Below are 17,611 nucleotides of genomic sequence, written 5' to 3'. Positions count from 1 at the left end.
AAAAAAAAAAAAAAAGGTGTTAAATGGTGTCCTATTAGGAATTCTGTCTTCTGTTCTGATGCCCATTTCCTTTTTAGATTCAGTCTAATCTATTTTACTATGCAGGGTATTTTTTTAAGCTTTTTTTCTTTAAAGAAGAAAGCCAAGGTTTTGTCTTTATTGTTCTCTCTCTTGAAACGTTCTACAGAGATTGTAGATTTATTTCTTTCTCTGTTAATAGATAACCGAAGATCAGGCTCGTCTAACTAGGATGAGACCCATAACATTTGTATATGATTATTTTCTGTTTTTCATGATGTAATTTAGGATGTCAGGCTTTTTTTTTTTTTTTTTTTTTGACCAGTATGATTAATTTTCAATGAATTAGGGGAAAAAAAAAAGTGTTTTTGTAATTTCACATTGCTGTGTATGATAGCTGTAGTTTGAACTCCTGCTTCATCCTAGCAAGCACGTTTCCTGGAAGGAATTCTTTCCCTCTCTGCTGTACATTATGGGGGTGAGACAACAGGATGTATGTTGAGAATTGAGGGGTTTCCATACAAAAGAAAACAGGCCTGTATTACATCTCCCAGTAAGTAGAAATAAGACAACATCGTGTTGAAATGCAGTTCGTACAATTGAAATCAAATACTGAATTTAAGAGTGTTCAGCTGTTTCATATAAGTCAAACGTGTGGAAATGTTTCACCTCACTGTTTCTACAGTGACGTTTTTTCAATATTTTTTTCCTTTTTTCAATATTTTACCTTTTCATCCTTTTGAAATAAAAGCAAGAGCAGTATGGTTTTGCTGAGATTTTATTTGTTAGATTAAAACTCTCTAATATTTGAAAAGTATTGCGTCTGGAATGGGTCTTTGCAGTTTCCTTTTAGCTGATAATGCTGTTTCCACATCGAGAGCCTCTTCCTTCCTCAGGTAGACTGTCCTTGACCATTTAACATGTACTGCTATATCGTGCTGCTGTGACACTGACAGGTTCTGCCAAGTCAGTATGTATTGTGTCTGTGAAGTAATTTTTTCTCAGTCATACTTGCAGCCTTTTTATGGTTTTAAATATTTTTGCATTTTTGTCGCTTAAATTCAGCATCAACTTTTCTCATGTGGTCCCCCAAACCAGTACCAGAGTAGCTGCTTTATAATTATGTGGTTGTCCTGTTTGTCCTTTTCAAATACTGGCCTGATGCTAACTTTGTGAGCGTTGTAGGATTTTCTGAAAACATACTAGACAAATACTTTCTGAGTACGACTTTTGGAACATGTTGCCTAACTACTAATTAAAAACAAACAAACAAACATTAATTCTTCACAAGATTTTGTTTAATCTCTCAAATTACTGACAGACTAAAACGTTCTGCTTTAGCTGACAGGTTAAATAACTTGGCATAATATTTCCAAGGGGTTTATTTTATCATTAGAAATTAGTCGTGGGGCTATAATCCTGTTTGTCTGTCCTTTCAGTCATGATACTTGTGATCATATTTATTCCTTTACCCATCAGTTTGGGTAACCTATGGTTACCACAGATAACTGTTAACCTCTATAACAACTTCTGAACAGCTTTCTCACACCTCGTTGTTAACATGAGGAGTTTCTTATGGCTCATGGGACTGATTTGGAGTGGATTGGGCCATATGACTTTTCCCTTGTTTTCTATTTTTCCTTATAGCTTAACTCCAAGATGATCACATTTGCCTTCCAGGACTCATGAAAACAAAAACACAGGCATTGGATCCTTACCTGAAGCAAGACAGGCTACATTTGCAGATTATAGATCAAACTGTTTGGTACATGCTCCAAACATTCAATGAAGTATACCTGAGAAAATTTGAAAACTACTTCATGAAACCTGTAGTTACGAGACTGTGCTCATGGCTGTGCAGAAAAACTGCATTATATGGGAGAACAGATCACATTGTATATATGTATATATTGAAAGCACAGTTACAGTTTGGGATTTCATCCTGTTTTTATTTTGTTCCAACAGTCTAGACTGGGTTCTTGTTCTAATAGTGAATACTTAGGTTATGTCTGTAATGCTGCCCTTCTTGGCCCTAGATCTCGAGGAGAGGCTTTGTTGTGAGCAGAGAGAGCTGACTATGGGTTAACTTTCTCTGAAGAGAAGTGAGTTGTAAAGAGATGAAATGAGTTTGTCTTTTGGCTGGTTGGTTTGTGGTTGAGAAGGCCCAGCCTTGGGCTCCCTGCTCCCAGTAGGATGTCAGGGCCGCCACGGTGGTCAGGGCCTGGAGCACACGGGGCCCAGGGGGAGGCTGAGGGGAACTGGGGCTGCTCAGCCTCAAGAGGAGATATTGCTTCTGCTGAACGGAGGCTATGAAGGTGGAACCAGGCTCTTCTCAGATGAGAAGCAATGGACAGAAGTTACAACATGGGAAATTCCAGTTAGATCTCAAAAATTCACTGTGAGGGTGGTGAGACAGAGGCAGAGTTTCCCCAGAAGTTGTGTAATTTTCCACACTTGGAGCATTCAAAACTTGTCTGGGCAAGGCACTGAGCAGCAAGGTCTAAGTTGATATTGCCTTGAGCAGATGTTGGACCATATGATCTCTAGAGGCCCTTTCTGGCATAAATCATTCTACTTCAATGGATATAGTGATAGCAGTGTCCAGAATATCAAAAGAGCTATTTAGCCCATATCTGTCTTAGTCTGTATGATATACCAAAGGAGAAAGATCAATACACAGAAGTAGTAAGTGAAAGGTGGATGGCAGTATTACAAAGTACTGAGATTTATTTATTTATTTATTTTAAATGCAATACTGTCCAGAAAATACACATTATAATTGAATATTGTGTAGCTCTCAGTATTTCACAGCATTTGAGATTAGGCAGATTAAGCCTAATACTTATAGTGACTGTTCTCAATAGCAACACTGTCTGCAGTTAGACATATTTAAATGTTAGTGTTGCTATCATCTAGGCTGTAGGTTGGGTACTTAATGTTTGCTGTTACTGTTTTCTTTATTATACTCCTCTTGCAACTTTTCTTTCCCCCCTTTGGTCTCATTCTGAAACGGGACCTTTCTGACTTGGCATGATCTTCTCTATCCTATGTGTTGTTGCTATAATTTGCTCTGTAATTATGGAGCCATTTGCCCCTTCTGTTTTCTTCCCTGAACTATCAACTTATGTACAGAGCTACACCTTATTCTATTTTTTTTTTAATGCCTCAGCTCAAGCTGACGCTGATTTAAAAACTGAGATTATTAATTTTCTCCCACCCCCAGATATCCTTTTGATTTTTTCTCTGTTCTGCTGACAGTAGTACTTTCTATCATACAATGTGTTTTTCTTCATCCATTCTTCTCTTAGCCTCATGAAGTTTGTGGCATCTTCTTGTGTTTTGTTCTCAGACGTACAGTACGTACCGTAGATATTTAATTACATGTCTTTGCTACGGTTTTGTTGATTTAAGCTATTTTAAATACAGCTGAAATCTGTTATCTTTCACTGAAAATTCCTAGTAGAAAATAGGTTATTGAATACCTCCAAATAGTCCATTCTGTTTTCTTGTGCCTCTGTTGCTTCCTGACACTCCCACCCATGGTTTTCATCAGCTTAATTTTGGTTGTGTCTTAAAACTTCATTTTACATCTGTTTTCTGTGTGAATATGCCTCAAGAAGAAAGGCCAATGCTTCACCCTGTAAATCTGGTCGTTTTGTTTAAGACCTTTTTGTTGTGCTTGCTTATGACTAAATTCTGGTTTTGACGGCTGTTATCTGTATATCCAAGTACTGATGATACATCACAATATATGTTTCTCTTTTGGGGAATAAAAATAGTGCTTTTTATTTACTTACTTCAAGTGGCTTGTACACAATGAGGATATTTTTCAGGAATTAGGGTCAGGAAAGTGTCTTATTTGTGGACTGCATTGTAAGACATGTTTTATTTCACAATCTCATGGGAGCCTCAGCGAATCTGCCTTTTCCTGGGCAGAGCTGCTTGAGCAGAATTGCATAAGCACAAGCCTGAAAAGCAGTAGATTGTAAGGGAGAGGAGTTGTGAAATGGATTGTGAGGCAGCTCACAGAATTTAATTTCTGAATGCAAATCTTCTAAAATCAAGGATCCACTCAGATTCAATACTGTCTTATATTTTTCGAACTGCTTAGGTTACATACATTTGTGCTATATGATAAATCTCTTAACATTGTTTTAATTTTTAATAAAAAAGGCTGAGGTTTTTTAAGGTGATCCGTTATAGTTGTGCATATTTATTCAATATCTGTGAATTGGATGTTAGTCAAGTGGGCTTTGCATTTGCAATGAATGATGGTGTTTGGTAATTTGCAGTCCTCACCTCAGCATGTTTCAGCTGATGGTTTCCAGCCTGGACCATCAGCTTTGTAGGATGTTGTATTTAAAGCATCCTCTGCTACTGCTGAAAGTGCTTAGGATTTGGTGAGAACCATTTGCTTCATATCCAGATATATAATAGTGCAAGGGTTTGTCCAGAAAATAATGCAAAACACAGATTGCCCATTCTGTGGGACAGTGGGATTTTTCTAACCTATTTTAGAAAGAGTTCTCTAAAATCTTATAAAGAAATGTCTTTATACCAATAACAAATTAAGGAGCAGTGTTGCACAGCAGATTACACCAACGTTATTAACCTGTGTACATTTGACAATAGTTCATGTGTCTACAAACAAAATCTCAAAGCAGCATATTTGTGTAGCCTGGATTAATTTCAAATAGGTTGTCTTTGTGATTGAACTGATACTATCCAAGAAGCAGGGCTGTTATGATATAAATGTTATCAAACTTGCAAACATGATTTGTGCTGTACTTCCAGTGCATACTGTTGACATCTGCATCCACATTAAATGTTCAGAGAGAGAGCTTAAATGAAAATTGCATCCCTTTAAGATGGATTCAGATCACTTGTAGTATTTCATTTGGTCCTTTTTTTTTTCTTTCTTTTGGTTTATAGTGTTGAGCACTACCTAACATTGCAGAGAAATCCAGTAAAACAAAAACCAGTGTCTCTTCTCTGTTAGCATCCATTGCTACCTGTTGTCTCTGTGTTGTTTTATGTTCTTGGTAGTATTTTGAGTTGTGTCAGGTGAGATACTTGTGGCACCTAAATGAGGTTGAGAGCGTTTCACTTGCTCAGGAAGTAGATGGATGATACAGGGCAGAAATATGCTCAGTGTGTATATGTTAATGGGTATATTCAGGATGGATTTCCTTAATGTTGATCAACATACTCCATGACTAAAGAGCCAAAAGAAGAGATTGGCTCTTCCAGTCAGAAGACAGTGACAGTTTTCATTAACTGGGCAGGACAAAGATCAGTCTGATCGCTCCACCCAAAAGTTCTTGTGGACTGAATGGGCCATCACATGAAAACTGAATTTGTATGTCTAGCACCTCAGGCAGTTGAGATTTTTGGAGTTCTGGGTCGGTTGTATTTTTGTTTGTTTGTTTTACTTTGAAATGAAGTGGTGAACTTGCACATGGATTTGATTAAATGGACAGCTTCTAAAGAGATGTGTGATCAAACCAATTGTATACTTTTGTCTGTGTACTCTCTAGATCACTGCCTCTTGTGTCTGGACTACAGCAGGGCAGGACTCTGATGGCTGATCATATGCTGTGGGGAACTGTGTAAACAGCAGTCCTGCAGAAGTGGTAAAGACTGGGGTAGCCCTTTGATCATTGTGATAGAATAGCACGTTTTGTGAAGATGCTTAATTCTCACCACGGCTGGCAGTGCTGCTGGGAGATGAAGTAGTGAGTTTCTTTAGATTGAATCCAGTTAGTAGGATCTTTACTGGTGTGGAGTGGGGAGCATCAATTTACAACACTGCAATGTGCAAACATTTCTTAGGAATGGTGAATTTTTATAAGGTTTGCTGTGAGGCATCCCAACATGCTGCTGCTGCTGAAAGGAGTTACGTTGCTTCTACCACATCCTTGATCTTAACTAGCCACTTATTTTACTTCTTGTTTTGGTGGGTTGAATCAGCTCAACAACAAAATTAAGTACTTGCTTTCTTTTTCATGCTGGCTCAGGCAGCTCAGTCCACCCAAAAAGAGGGTAAGGCAGGTGGGAGAGACAGGTAGTGGAATCACAGAATCATTTCAGTTGGAAAAGACCCTTAAGATTACCAAGTCCAACCATCCACCTAATGCTACTAAGTCCACCACTAAACCGTGTCCTTAAGCATCACATCCACATGTCTCTTAATACCTCCAGGGATGAGGACTCCACCACTTCCCTGGGCAGCCTGTTCCAATGCTTGATCATCCTCTCCGTGAAGAAATTCTTCCTGAGATCCAATCTAGAGTTCCCCTGGTGCAACTTGAGGCCATTTGCTCACTTTCTATCACTTGTTACCTATGAAAAGTGACCCACACCCTCCTCACTGCAATCTCCTTTCAGGCAGTTGCAGAGAGCAATGAGGTCTCCCCTGAGTCTCCTCTTCTCCAGACTAAACAACCCCAGCTCCCTCGGCCACTCCTCATAGGATCTGTTTTATAGGAAGTGCGTGGCCAACATCTAGACCAAAGTAGGAAAGGGTGACTTGTTGAAGAGCACAGATTTAAAGTGCTAAATTGGATGCTCATCTGTCTAACGGAATTTCAGGAAACCCTGTATTGCTGAGGAGTTATTTTTTACGGCGTCAGGCTCAAAGTTATTTTGCATGTCTTCTTTTTTTTTTTTTTTCCAGATCCTTAATCACCTAATACTAATGTTCTATTTGTCTTTGAGGAGCTGCAGCTTTAGCACTCATTTAAGTAAAGGCAAGGTATTGCCCAGAGAAGCTGTGGCTGCCCCATCCCTGGAGGTGCTCAAGGCCAGGCTGGATGGGGCTTTGGGCAACCTGGTGTGGTGGGAGGTGTCCCTGCCCATGGCAGGGGGTTGGGACTGAGTGGGCTTTAAGGTCCCTTCCAACCCAAACCATCCTGTGGTTCTGTGATATGCAGCTAAGAAGGCTGGCACTATGAATTTATCTCTTTGTTGTTATTACTCCAAAGTTATAGCTACCATTTCTCTTTGTTTTTGAAGTAATGTTAGCTCACAAGGAGTTCATTCAACATTAATTCAACAGTGTTTGTATACTTGTTATATATTATTGTAAGGTAAGAAAGGTGGAGTGTGTCCCAGTAGATACCATTTTATATAAGCAGCTTTGCTGTAATTCTGATATTGAAAATCCATTCCAGAGTCTTTGGAGATTAGTGATGGTGTAAATTTCTCAGAGAGCATGTACCTCATTGTTAAATGTCATGCGGAATTGCTTTTTTTAATTATCAATTCCTCTATACCTTATTACAGGAATGCCTGCAGACATATTTTTTTTTTTGTATCAAGCAGACATCAGCTTAAGTGTATGTTAGAGCTCAGGTTTGTTACAATGAACTTTAAAAAAAAACTTTTTCCCATTTTTGCCATTTTTTCAGTAAAAAAGCATTGCTAACTCGTCTAAATCATTTTCTTTGCATGTTCTACCGCAGACAGCTGTCATGAAAATGTGTTTGCTTCTCTGGTAAAGAGTGTCATTGGAGCACTGACTCTCAGGCTGCAATTGCTATTTTGAGCATTAAATTACAATGTTGAAGTCACGTGTAATAGAGTTGTGGCAAAAAGCTTTAAATATTGTCTAAATGGTAGGCTGAGAAATTTCAAAGTATTGTGAGTTCCTATTTCAGCAAAAATACTATTACTTTTTTTTCAGATCTGTTTATTACTAAACAATTGCATTTCTTAAATATGTTTTTAAAATACATAGTATATGGCAAAATGTAAGCTGAAACTGCTCCTTTTTTTTTTTTCTTCCCCCTTGAGTGTGTTGTGTGTGTTTTAGAAGAGGTTACTAGCAAATGCCTCTGTAAAGAAGAGAAGTCTCTCTCCGTGCTGGTTCTCAAACTTTCACTGTGTGCCAAATGGTTTTACAGTTGGGAAAACTCTTTAAAAGGGCATGTAGGCAGACTAAAAGAGGAGGAATAAGATAAAGATAAAGAAAATGAGTAGACAATTTGTTCTATTACATGCAAAGAGGCATAATACTGGATATACCCCAAGCAGGGAAATTTCAGCTATGCCATCACAGTACATTATAGTGTTTCATAGGGGTAGTATTTTCTTTGAATTAGTTGCCTGAATAGTGAAGAAGAATAAAGTTTATTATTTTGGATAATAATCTGAATAATAATAAGAATAATAAAGTTTATCATTCTGCATTCAGGAGCCCACCATTTCCCTTTTTGTTTCAGACCTTTCTTTAGAAAATCCGAATCCTTAGAGAACTAGTTTCACTGAACTGCCCCAAACCTTTACTTTTCCAACATATAGAAATGTCGTGGTTGTATTTAATAGGAACTATTGAATGCTACTATTGAATTAAATGACACTTCCAGGTATGCTAAATCACCAGCCTGAACCAACATTTGCATTTGTCATTATTTTGACACGCAACAATTTCAGTGCAATAGCAGCTGGTGGTTCCTCTGGATTACCCACTTTTCTTCTCCCATGATTTAGTGGATCTATTTCTGCTGTTCTGGCAGTCTAAAGTGAATCCTCTCCAGTAAGATTTTGCTTCCTGAATCAGAATTAATATCGAGGAGAAGAAATAAATGTGCCGGCCTCAGATTATTTTTTTTTCTCATTTCTGCAGAGCTCTTCCATAGCTCTTAGTGTGCCATCCTAGCCCAAGGAAGATTTTGTCAGGATTATCCTGAAAGGGTTATCAGATATACAAAGACTTAGGGAACAGCAACATGCTCGAATCTGTAGTAAAGTTGATTTCTACGGACAGCAGCACTGACTCAGCTGGAAGAGGTGGGTGGTGAGCAAGAGAGGAGCTCCTCTAACACCAAAGCTGGAGAAGTTCACTCCTTGACTTCTGGATCTCAGCCTTCCCTGGGCCATCTGGTGGTCATTTCTGCAGGGCTGGTAACAGCAGCACAAGGTCCATTATATTCAATACTGAATTATTTTGGAACTGGTGCTCACGTCTGATGTGCTATTCCCCACCCCATTCAGAACAATTAAAAATAGGATATTATTTTGTACCTCATTGGTAAGGGGTTTTATGGTTTAGAGAACTTTCTCTCTAAAAAACACTTTTGAAAAAGGAAGAAAGTCAGGATTTAAAACACATCTTGTGATGAGTATAACTAGATGGGCTATATTTAAGAAAATAATCTCTCCAATCCTAAACCTTTTTTTTTTTCTTTTTCTGGCATTCCATCTCTTTGGGGAGAAAGGAAGCATATTTTAGAGTAGGGCATCATGAGCAAAATTCAGGGCAAAATTCATCTTGGCTAACAAAACATCTCCGGATAAGCCATAGCATCCTGTATTGAAGATACGCTGATTTGTAAAAGGGGAAATCAGATTTCATTACTCAGAGGAAAGCACCGTGTAAACTTAAATACCACAATTTGGAGGAGATCCCATTTGTTAGAAGGATGTCTCATCTGGATGCCATTTTGGGGCAATAAAATTTGTGTGCTTTCCAACAAGGTATTTTCTGAGGCCCACAGTGCTTTTTGCAGTGATGTCAAGGCACTGGGGCCTTTGAATCCAGTTCTGGTAAGTGGCTTTGTGGCTACACAGCGGCCTAGAAGGCTGCTGAGCTGCTTTCAACCCACCCAGCAAATTGAGCAGGTTGGCTTGTGGGGCTGTTTTGAAGGATTTTCTCTTGTGCTAACAATGAATAAATTAAAGAATGAGTAAAGGGTAAGGGTAGGTCTCTGCAGGTGACCTTAATTCCCAAGTTGCCTGCCATTGTGTCTGGCTTTCTGCACACAAACTCAACCCCCCACCCCCTTTTTTTTTTTTTTTTTTTTCTCTTGAGGATTTCAGAATACTCTACTTAAAACAGCTCATGTTAGATATGAATGCCCAGAAAATGGCAAATTTTACCCTGTGATTCTTCTAGCTACTGCTTTGGTTAGTGTGTTGTATGAAGTACCATCCTGAACAAAGAGTTAAAGAAAATAATTGCAGAAAAGCAGCGTATCCCTGATTCATACAATAATCAATGAAACGTAGCCTTGTGAACCTGATCTCTTTTAAGGGTTGCATTGGAAGAAGTTAGACTTCTAGACTGTTTTGTTTTTTTTACTCATGTTCATTTCAGGGTTATGTTGCTGACAGACTTAACAGCAAGATTTCAGAAAAGTCATTGTTAGGGCTGCTATCTGCTGAATTTGGTGAGAGATTCAGACCAAAATAATTTTAAATAACTGCCTGCAACTGACTTAATTTGTCTGTACTGTGTTATTTTGTTGCAAATAAAATGAAAAATATTTTTTCCAAATAAGTGTGTTTACTAATAATACATTGAGCAGGATCTATATTTATTTAAATTTAAAATGTTCAAGATTGTTCTGAATAACAAGGTGTACTTTTTTTAATTGATTAAAGTTCTTATCTGGGGTTTTACCGGTTTAAAAAAGTAGGTGGTCTGTGTTTGACTTTCATAATTACATAAATATATAACCTTCAAATTGAACACCAAAAATATCTTAATCCTGAAATATATATATTTATTCTTCACATAGGGGAATAATTTTAAAGAAGAACCACGGGCACCCATTGACAAAAGCAAAGCAAGGGAAAAAGCGAAGAAGAAGCAAAAAAATGAAAGGCAATCGTACAGAAATCGTGAAGAAAAAGTTAGGTGGAGCATCTCATCTCATTGCAGACGGCCAGGAAACATCAGAAAGTGAGGAGGATGATTCAGAAGAAGGAAACAAAAAGTCTTTGTCCACATTCGGTGAAGGTCCTGAGGATCCAGTAACAGGTTGTGAAGAACAGACAAAGGATGACCGTGAAAGCCTTAAAGAATTTGCAAGGTTCTCAAAAGAAGGGTCTCCCATCACTGTGCCTGAGATCTCAGCTGTGTCCAGCAGTGCACTGGAAAATGAGTTGCCTGTAGAAAGCGACAGTTCACTTCTAACAGATGTAAAACCTTTTTGTACTGTAAGCCTAACCAAAAATGCTTTTGATTTTGAGGGAACAAATCAAAGGCGCGATGAAAATCTTTGCAAGAACAGTTCCCTAAAAATAAACAATGATAAAAATTCCATCCAAAAAACAAAATGCAACTGTGAAGATAACAGTCTGCTGTCGAGCACAGAAAAAGAACTTAAAATTACATGTGAACCTGACATGGAAGCTAAACTGTCATGTTTTAATGGTGAAAAAAAAGAAGTCTCTTTGTGTTCCAATTCAAAACTAAATGATGATGTGCCTGATAGTAACACAGACAATAAAAGTGCATTAAAACCAGAAGAGAATTTCTCTAATGGCCAGGCTTTTTTTTCAATTAATTTATCTACCGAGAAATTGCAGCTGGGCTCTGACAGACAATTTTCTATCTCTTCTTGGTCTGAGGATGAGTTTGTAGGCAAACAAAGACGAAAAAACGTGAGGAAACCTAAACAGATTTGTACTAGCGGTTCAACAGAGCTAAACTGCCATCAGTCAAATGAAGGACTGGTAAAGGAAAACCACCAGGTACCATTAACTGAGGAAGCTGGTAATGTAATAAGCAATGGTCTGTTGGGATCTCCCACTGGTGAAATGCACATGGGTTCGCTTGAGGAATCCAGAAACACCTCCCCACATGGTTCAGGTGAAGTAAACGTTCCAAAAAATGATGCTGCACTGGTTGCATCAAGGAGGAAAAGATGCAGGAGAATTGTCAACTTGGCACCAAAGTTTAATGTACCAAGAGAGATTGCTGGTAGCACAGCGGGAGGGAAGGAAGTCCCATTAAAAGATGATGGTCCCTCAAAAAGTGTTGTAGAAGTGGAGAAAAAGAGCTTTCTAAACCAAGACTTTGGAGAGGAATGTGAACAAAACCTGGAGTTTCTGGAATGTTCTGCACCTTACAGTGTCCCGGAGGCTCCCTGTTCCATGCCCACCCCTGATGTGGATTCTCTGTTACAAGATATTTCATGTATCCATTTGGGACAATCTTCTCCTCTACCAAAATATTCTTGTAGTGTTTGTGTCATTTCCAGGACAGAGGAGGAGCAAGCTAGTACTCCTAGGCAACAGCAGGTGGTTGATGAAAAAATGAGCGAGAATGAACACGACTCTTCAGAGGTTACGAATAAACAACCAGATATTTTGTCTTCTCTTAAAGTTCCTTCTGAATATCCAGAAGATCCTTGTGTATTGGAAAGCTGTGTTGAAAACGCACACAGAACGGATGATCCAGAGCCATCAGAGGCCTTTCCACCTGAAGATACTCAAGATGTGACTATGAAAACCAGCTTTCTGGGACTTCCCTTATCAATAGGATTTGCGTTTCAACTTGTGCAGCTCTTTGGTTCTCCAGGTCTTCCACTGGGTAATACTCTTCTTACTACTGCTATATAAATATTTATATATATGTCTGTGAGTAAATATTAATTTTCATTACAGGTAACAATTAATGACATATTAACCCTATTGAGAGGAATCACTGCTGCTTTGGTGATTTATTTATTTATTTTTTTAACCCAAAGTCATCTTCAAGTATCTGTCCAAGGGCCCATTAGGTTTGGCCTCATGTGTGCAGTCTCCGTAGTAGAAGTTCTTAGCATATTTAAATCTGAAGCATGAAGCTTTTGTTAGTGTTTTAATGCACCATACTGAGTAAGACTTTAATGTGTTGATTACAAAACTAAGTGGAAGACATGACACAAAATGTGTGCTTTTACATAAAGTTTGCATGTTGGATTTTTTTTATTTTGCCTGGTGGATATGGTAGCATTCCCTTTTCTTTGTTTAGCAAAGTTCTCCTAGACCCCTGTGTGGCTTAGACATGGTTGAAATGCTTTCCCAGAATCTAATTTAATTTCCAAGTGCATATCAAACTTATGGCATGTATTTGCTAATAGGCAATACTTTGTTTTTAATCACACGTGATTAAGAAGTGTCATAACAGTATGCTTGCCTTCCAGACCCCTCCACTTGTCATACTTTTGTACTTTTAGTTTAGACATTTTAAGTTAGCAGTAGGATCAATCCTCAAAGGAGTTGTGTGTGGCAAGTGTGATGTCCAAATTACTGCAAGCTGACATGGCTCCAGAGCTGTAGTTAGTGACAAGAAGCATGTTTGGAAATCACTGCAGTGCATCGTGATGAAAGAGCAGTGTTCCCCGTGTGTAAAGTCCCGCAACTTCTTGGTCCAAATTTAGTCTATGAAAAAACAGTAGCTTTGATTTAGCAAACAAAGAGATTTTTGCAGACCAGATTTTGAACGCGTAGGCCTTTACACCTGTTTGTTTCAACAGAATTTAAACTTAACCATGTACCCTCATGTGAAAGTTGTCAGACAGCTGAAGAGCAGCTTATGTTCTGTCTGTACACCAAAACTGACTTCCAGGTTCTTTGTTTTTATTGTAAAAGTTGATGGTATTGCTACATGTCAGAAAAGTGATGGCAAACCACTGGCAGCACTACCAGGCTTGGGGTGGTGCCCAAGGAACCTGCAGTGCTGCTTTATCTCAGCTTGGCACCACGCACCAAAGCATTTGCATATAGAGCTAAACAGAGCTATGAAGAACTGGAGAAGTCTTCAGCTTTTATATACATGATATTATTCTCCTCCAAACTTGGCATTCATGTCTGTGATGTTAAATGCCACTGTCTAGGAGGGACTGGAGTTGGCCATGACTTAAAAAAGTGATCTGCCAGGGGGAAAAAAAAAAAAAAAAAAAAAAAAAAAAGGAAACACAAAAAACACAGAAAAAAAAAAAAAAAAAAAAAAAACAACACAACAGGCATTCAGAAACACTTTACTGCGTAGCACATCAAATGTCATTCTTTGAGTGAATTTCTCTGGTGTTTAGATGAGTTTCCTTTGGAAGCAACCTTTAAGAAAATACAAAGCCCTCCTAATATCTCTCTGAAGCTCTGCCAGCTTGTGATTGCTGTGTTTTTTTCCCTTAAAACTGTGAATGCTCAATGCAGAACACTGGTCATATTCTGATTTTACCATAATTCTCCCACAAACTCAAAAACACTTGTGCTTTTTTTTTTTTTTCGTGGCCTGTTATATATTAACAGGCTATTGTTTATTGATGTACACAGTCAAATTGTAGTATTTTACCTGACTGGCAATTGCAGTCAATTTCTGTTGAAATTATTTGTGGGGAAATTTTTTGGCAAGTAAATGTCCTTGGATATTTATAAATGAAAGATTTAGTTGATTTATTTTCTTAGATGTTTGTCGTGTAAGCATAGGACATACTTTAGACTGCTGTCCTATAAAGAATCTCTTTTCAGCTTCTTAAACAGTGAAGAGTTGTTGCAGCTAAAATATTAGAAAGTAATTAAAATTTTAATTAAACATTAGAAGCATTTTGTTTGCTTTGTTACTGAAATTGCATTTTGTTTAATTTACAGGCTGAGAGCTTTCTGTCGGTCTCGTTTGTGCAGTGTTTCAGAGGAGGGTGTGGGGGAGCTTTAAGTGTGGTAGGAAAGCCTTTGCATAGAAAAAGAAACCAAAACCAAATCTCTGCCCCCTTCCCATGCACTGGCCTTAGATTCTGTAAAACCTAAATTTTGACTTTGCTGCTGGCTCATGTAGATATCTGCTCAGTTTAAAATGTCTACGTACTTAAGTCTGCAAAAACTATAATAAAGTGATATATTTTGGCTATGAAGAGATCTGAACACTCAACTGCAAAAATATTTTCTTCTGCAGAATCCTTGTTGCCAGATGATTATGTAGTTCCTCTTGACTGGAAAGTTTCAAAGATGATCTATTTACTGTGGAAGACCTCTGTGGAGGTACGAATTTTAGGGGATTTCGGAAGGCTTTCCAATATTCCAGGTGTAAAGAGGAAGCATTCAGTTCGTGAAGCAAAATGTTACTCTTTGCTAATAAAATTTGCTTTGTTTTTTTAATACTCACCACGAGGAGATGGATGCTTTGTGTACTCTTTTGAATATTTCCAGAACCAGCTCCAGGCCATGGTAGGGTTCAGATTTTGAATGGTCTGCTTCACAAATACATACGAAGTAGCTAAAGGAGATAAAAACCAAAAACAAAAAAACATTTTTGTTGATGCTTTTATCCTGACTTGGCCTACGTTAAATACAACCTAGCATATCTAATTGTTCTCCTCCTTGTGTTCTTATCATCTAAGCAAGTGCCATCCTCCTCCACTAGCATTAATTTCTTCACGGCTACTTCTACCGAGACCTGTAGCAGAGAAGTCACTCTGAATGATTGGCAGCAGCCTAATTCTCCTTGTCTAATCAGAAACTTACCTACAAATTACTTTTTTTTTTTTTTTGCTCCTTCCCACGGTAGCTGTTGCTTTGTGAAGGTTGGTTTTACTTAAGGAGCACTGTACTGCTGGTAGTGGAAATGAGGAAAATCCCATAAATAAAATGAATTACTGACTGTAAAATAGAATATGGACCTTGTTCTGTCTCAGAATAACAAAATCTTCTGTTGCATATTTTCTCTTCTTCTCTGGTCTATTATTATTTGTTTTAGGAGAAACAGAAAACCAGTGGATTGCAAAATGGAAACACTTTGGCTGGTAAGTGTATTTTGTGATACAAAACCTGTATAAAGCGCTTGTAGATCAGAGAAAATAGTTAATGCTGAAGTGAAGTGTGCCAAAGATTTTCAGCACGAATGAGAGACAACACGCCTTTTTGTGTAAAATCAGTAGGATATGGTAAATAAATGTGTCTCCATTGATTGCGTACATGGTATGGCAGAGCTGCAGTCTCTGTGAGCCATCGCTTCACATTCCCTGACTCACGTACTGAAATTCTTTGTGTTTTAGACTTTCCCATAAGAGCATTAATCAAATATTTAGCTCAAGTTTATCCGATTCCAGATCAGAAGGAAATTTAACATGAAAAAGTCTTTCTTTAGACTTTTCTCTGAAAAATGGAGCATCTTCAACATAATGGTTGCCAAAGACTGTCACCGTAATAATAAGTGAGGCTCTTGAACAGCAACATTATCAAGGTCCATGGGAAGCCTGGGGCTTCTGGCACACATTAATTCCTCCTGTGTGTAGATTATAGATGATTGCCATATTAGTTTAGTATAATTTAGTATAAACTGCATAATGAGATTAAAAATACACAATAGTTGCTTGCTGGAAGCTTGGATTTGGTGTCAGAAATAGGAGAGGTTTTTTAGTCAAAAAAGGAGAAAAGGAAGCTCTTCACTTGGAGAGCTTAGAGGAAGCAGAAGAGTAGCATATATAAGTATATAGGTGTATACATCTGTCAGAGACAAATCTGAAAAAAATTGGTGTATTTGAATTTACCTGAATTGGCCATTCAGGGGGCAAAATAAATGAGCATTCTGATGAAATGAAGCTTGTTCTACAAATACTCTATCCTGACTTAATCCCTGAAATTATTTTATATAATTTGTATCTTTGGCTGCAGTTAGCATATGTTTGTTTTTTAGATGATATTATTAGCCTTGAAGATCTAAATAAAAATTGCCAAGAGAATGAAGATGCTTCTGAAACGCTTCCAGAAACAGAATTACAAGGGCTCATAGAAGAGAACATCACAAGCTATGCTGGCAGTGGCTGTCTGGATACTATGCTTCCTCAGTCGTGACTGACCATCTTTAAAAAAAACAAACCTGCATGAAGGAAAAGGTAATCAGTCACACCTGTGACAGAGTTATTAAATGTTTTAATTCTTGCATGTTTGACCAAACATCTAAAGAACATTAGTCATCATAATTTTTAAGATGCATTTAGCACCAACCAACATACTTGATTTTTTTCTTCAGATTAGGGTTGAGGTGAATTTTGTGTGTGTGTTTGCTTTTGTGGCTTTGTTTGCCTTTTTTTTGTCTTATTTTGTTTTTAAACCATAATGGGGAATGTTTTGTTTCTTGTTTTTTTTTTTTTTTTTTTTTTTTTTTTTTTGCTATTAAAGCTGTATGTTTTTTTTTTTCCTCCTCAAAATCTAAAAAATAAAAAATCTAAATCTGCCTGGTGAAGTGAAAGCGATGGTCTGGGATGCCTAAAAGCTGGACTTCATTGGCAGCTTGGTTACTGTGGTGGTCTGTAGTGAGTAATGTCACAGTTCCTGTTACTCTGTGAGCTGCTCATTGCAGCCTATCTCCACCCAAAGCATGAATTTAAGAAAGTCTTGAATATTCACTGTGGATTAAAACCTAACTTTTTTCCATTCTGCCAGTTTTCCCCTGCTACTTCAACCCGCCCCACTTCTGCATGTCAGCTTCTCCTGTTTGCTTTTCTCTCCTACTTGTAGTTCTTCTGCACTCATATGCCATATCTTTTTCCTCAGTTGTTTGGATTTTTAAGGGTTCTTCTATTGCATATCCCTTTCTTTGTTTGAACTTGTAGTTGTTAGTAATAAGCAACTATATAAATCCATTGAAAGAAATAAGAGTGATCAGTTTTTGAAGAGCTCTGCTCACTCTCATTGCCTATACCTTTATCTGGTTGCTAAATTTAGTAAACTGAATAAACTGTTTATTTCCCTTATCTTTTTCTGCTGTATCTCTTTGCCACGCTGCTCCCCAAAGCCTCCATCTCCTGCTTGCTGTGCAGGCAGAGGCAGCGATCCTCAGCCCCAGGTATTGGGGAGCCAGACCCCAGCTGCTGCTTCCACATGC

General features: G+C 38.0%; 1 protein-coding gene across 2 annotated transcripts in view; it reads left to right on the top strand.

Moving 5' to 3' along the window:
- N4BP2L2 (NEDD4 binding protein 2 like 2) overlaps positions 1–17,611 on the top strand; it is a 46,019-nt gene that overhangs the window by 23,509 nt on the left and 4,899 nt on the right. For both annotated transcript variants that reach the window (XM_084294377.1, XM_084294376.1), the window contains 4 exons: positions 10,539–12,337; positions 14,681–14,766; positions 15,482–15,527; positions 16,421–16,619. In XM_084294377.1, coding sequence (XP_084150503.1) covers positions 10,539–12,337; positions 14,681–14,766; positions 15,482–15,527; positions 16,421–16,578 — 2,089 coding nt within the window. In that variant the 3' untranslated portion in view covers positions 16,579–16,619. The remainder of the gene's footprint in view (positions 1–10,538; positions 12,338–14,680; positions 14,767–15,481; positions 15,528–16,420; positions 16,620–17,611) is intronic.

This window comes from Netta rufina (genome assembly GCF_964035555.1).
Source record: "Netta rufina genome assembly, chromosome: 1".
Lineage (NCBI taxonomy): Eukaryota > Metazoa > Chordata > Aves > Anseriformes > Anatidae > Netta > Netta rufina.
This window is presented reverse-complemented; position numbering and strand designations above follow the sequence as displayed.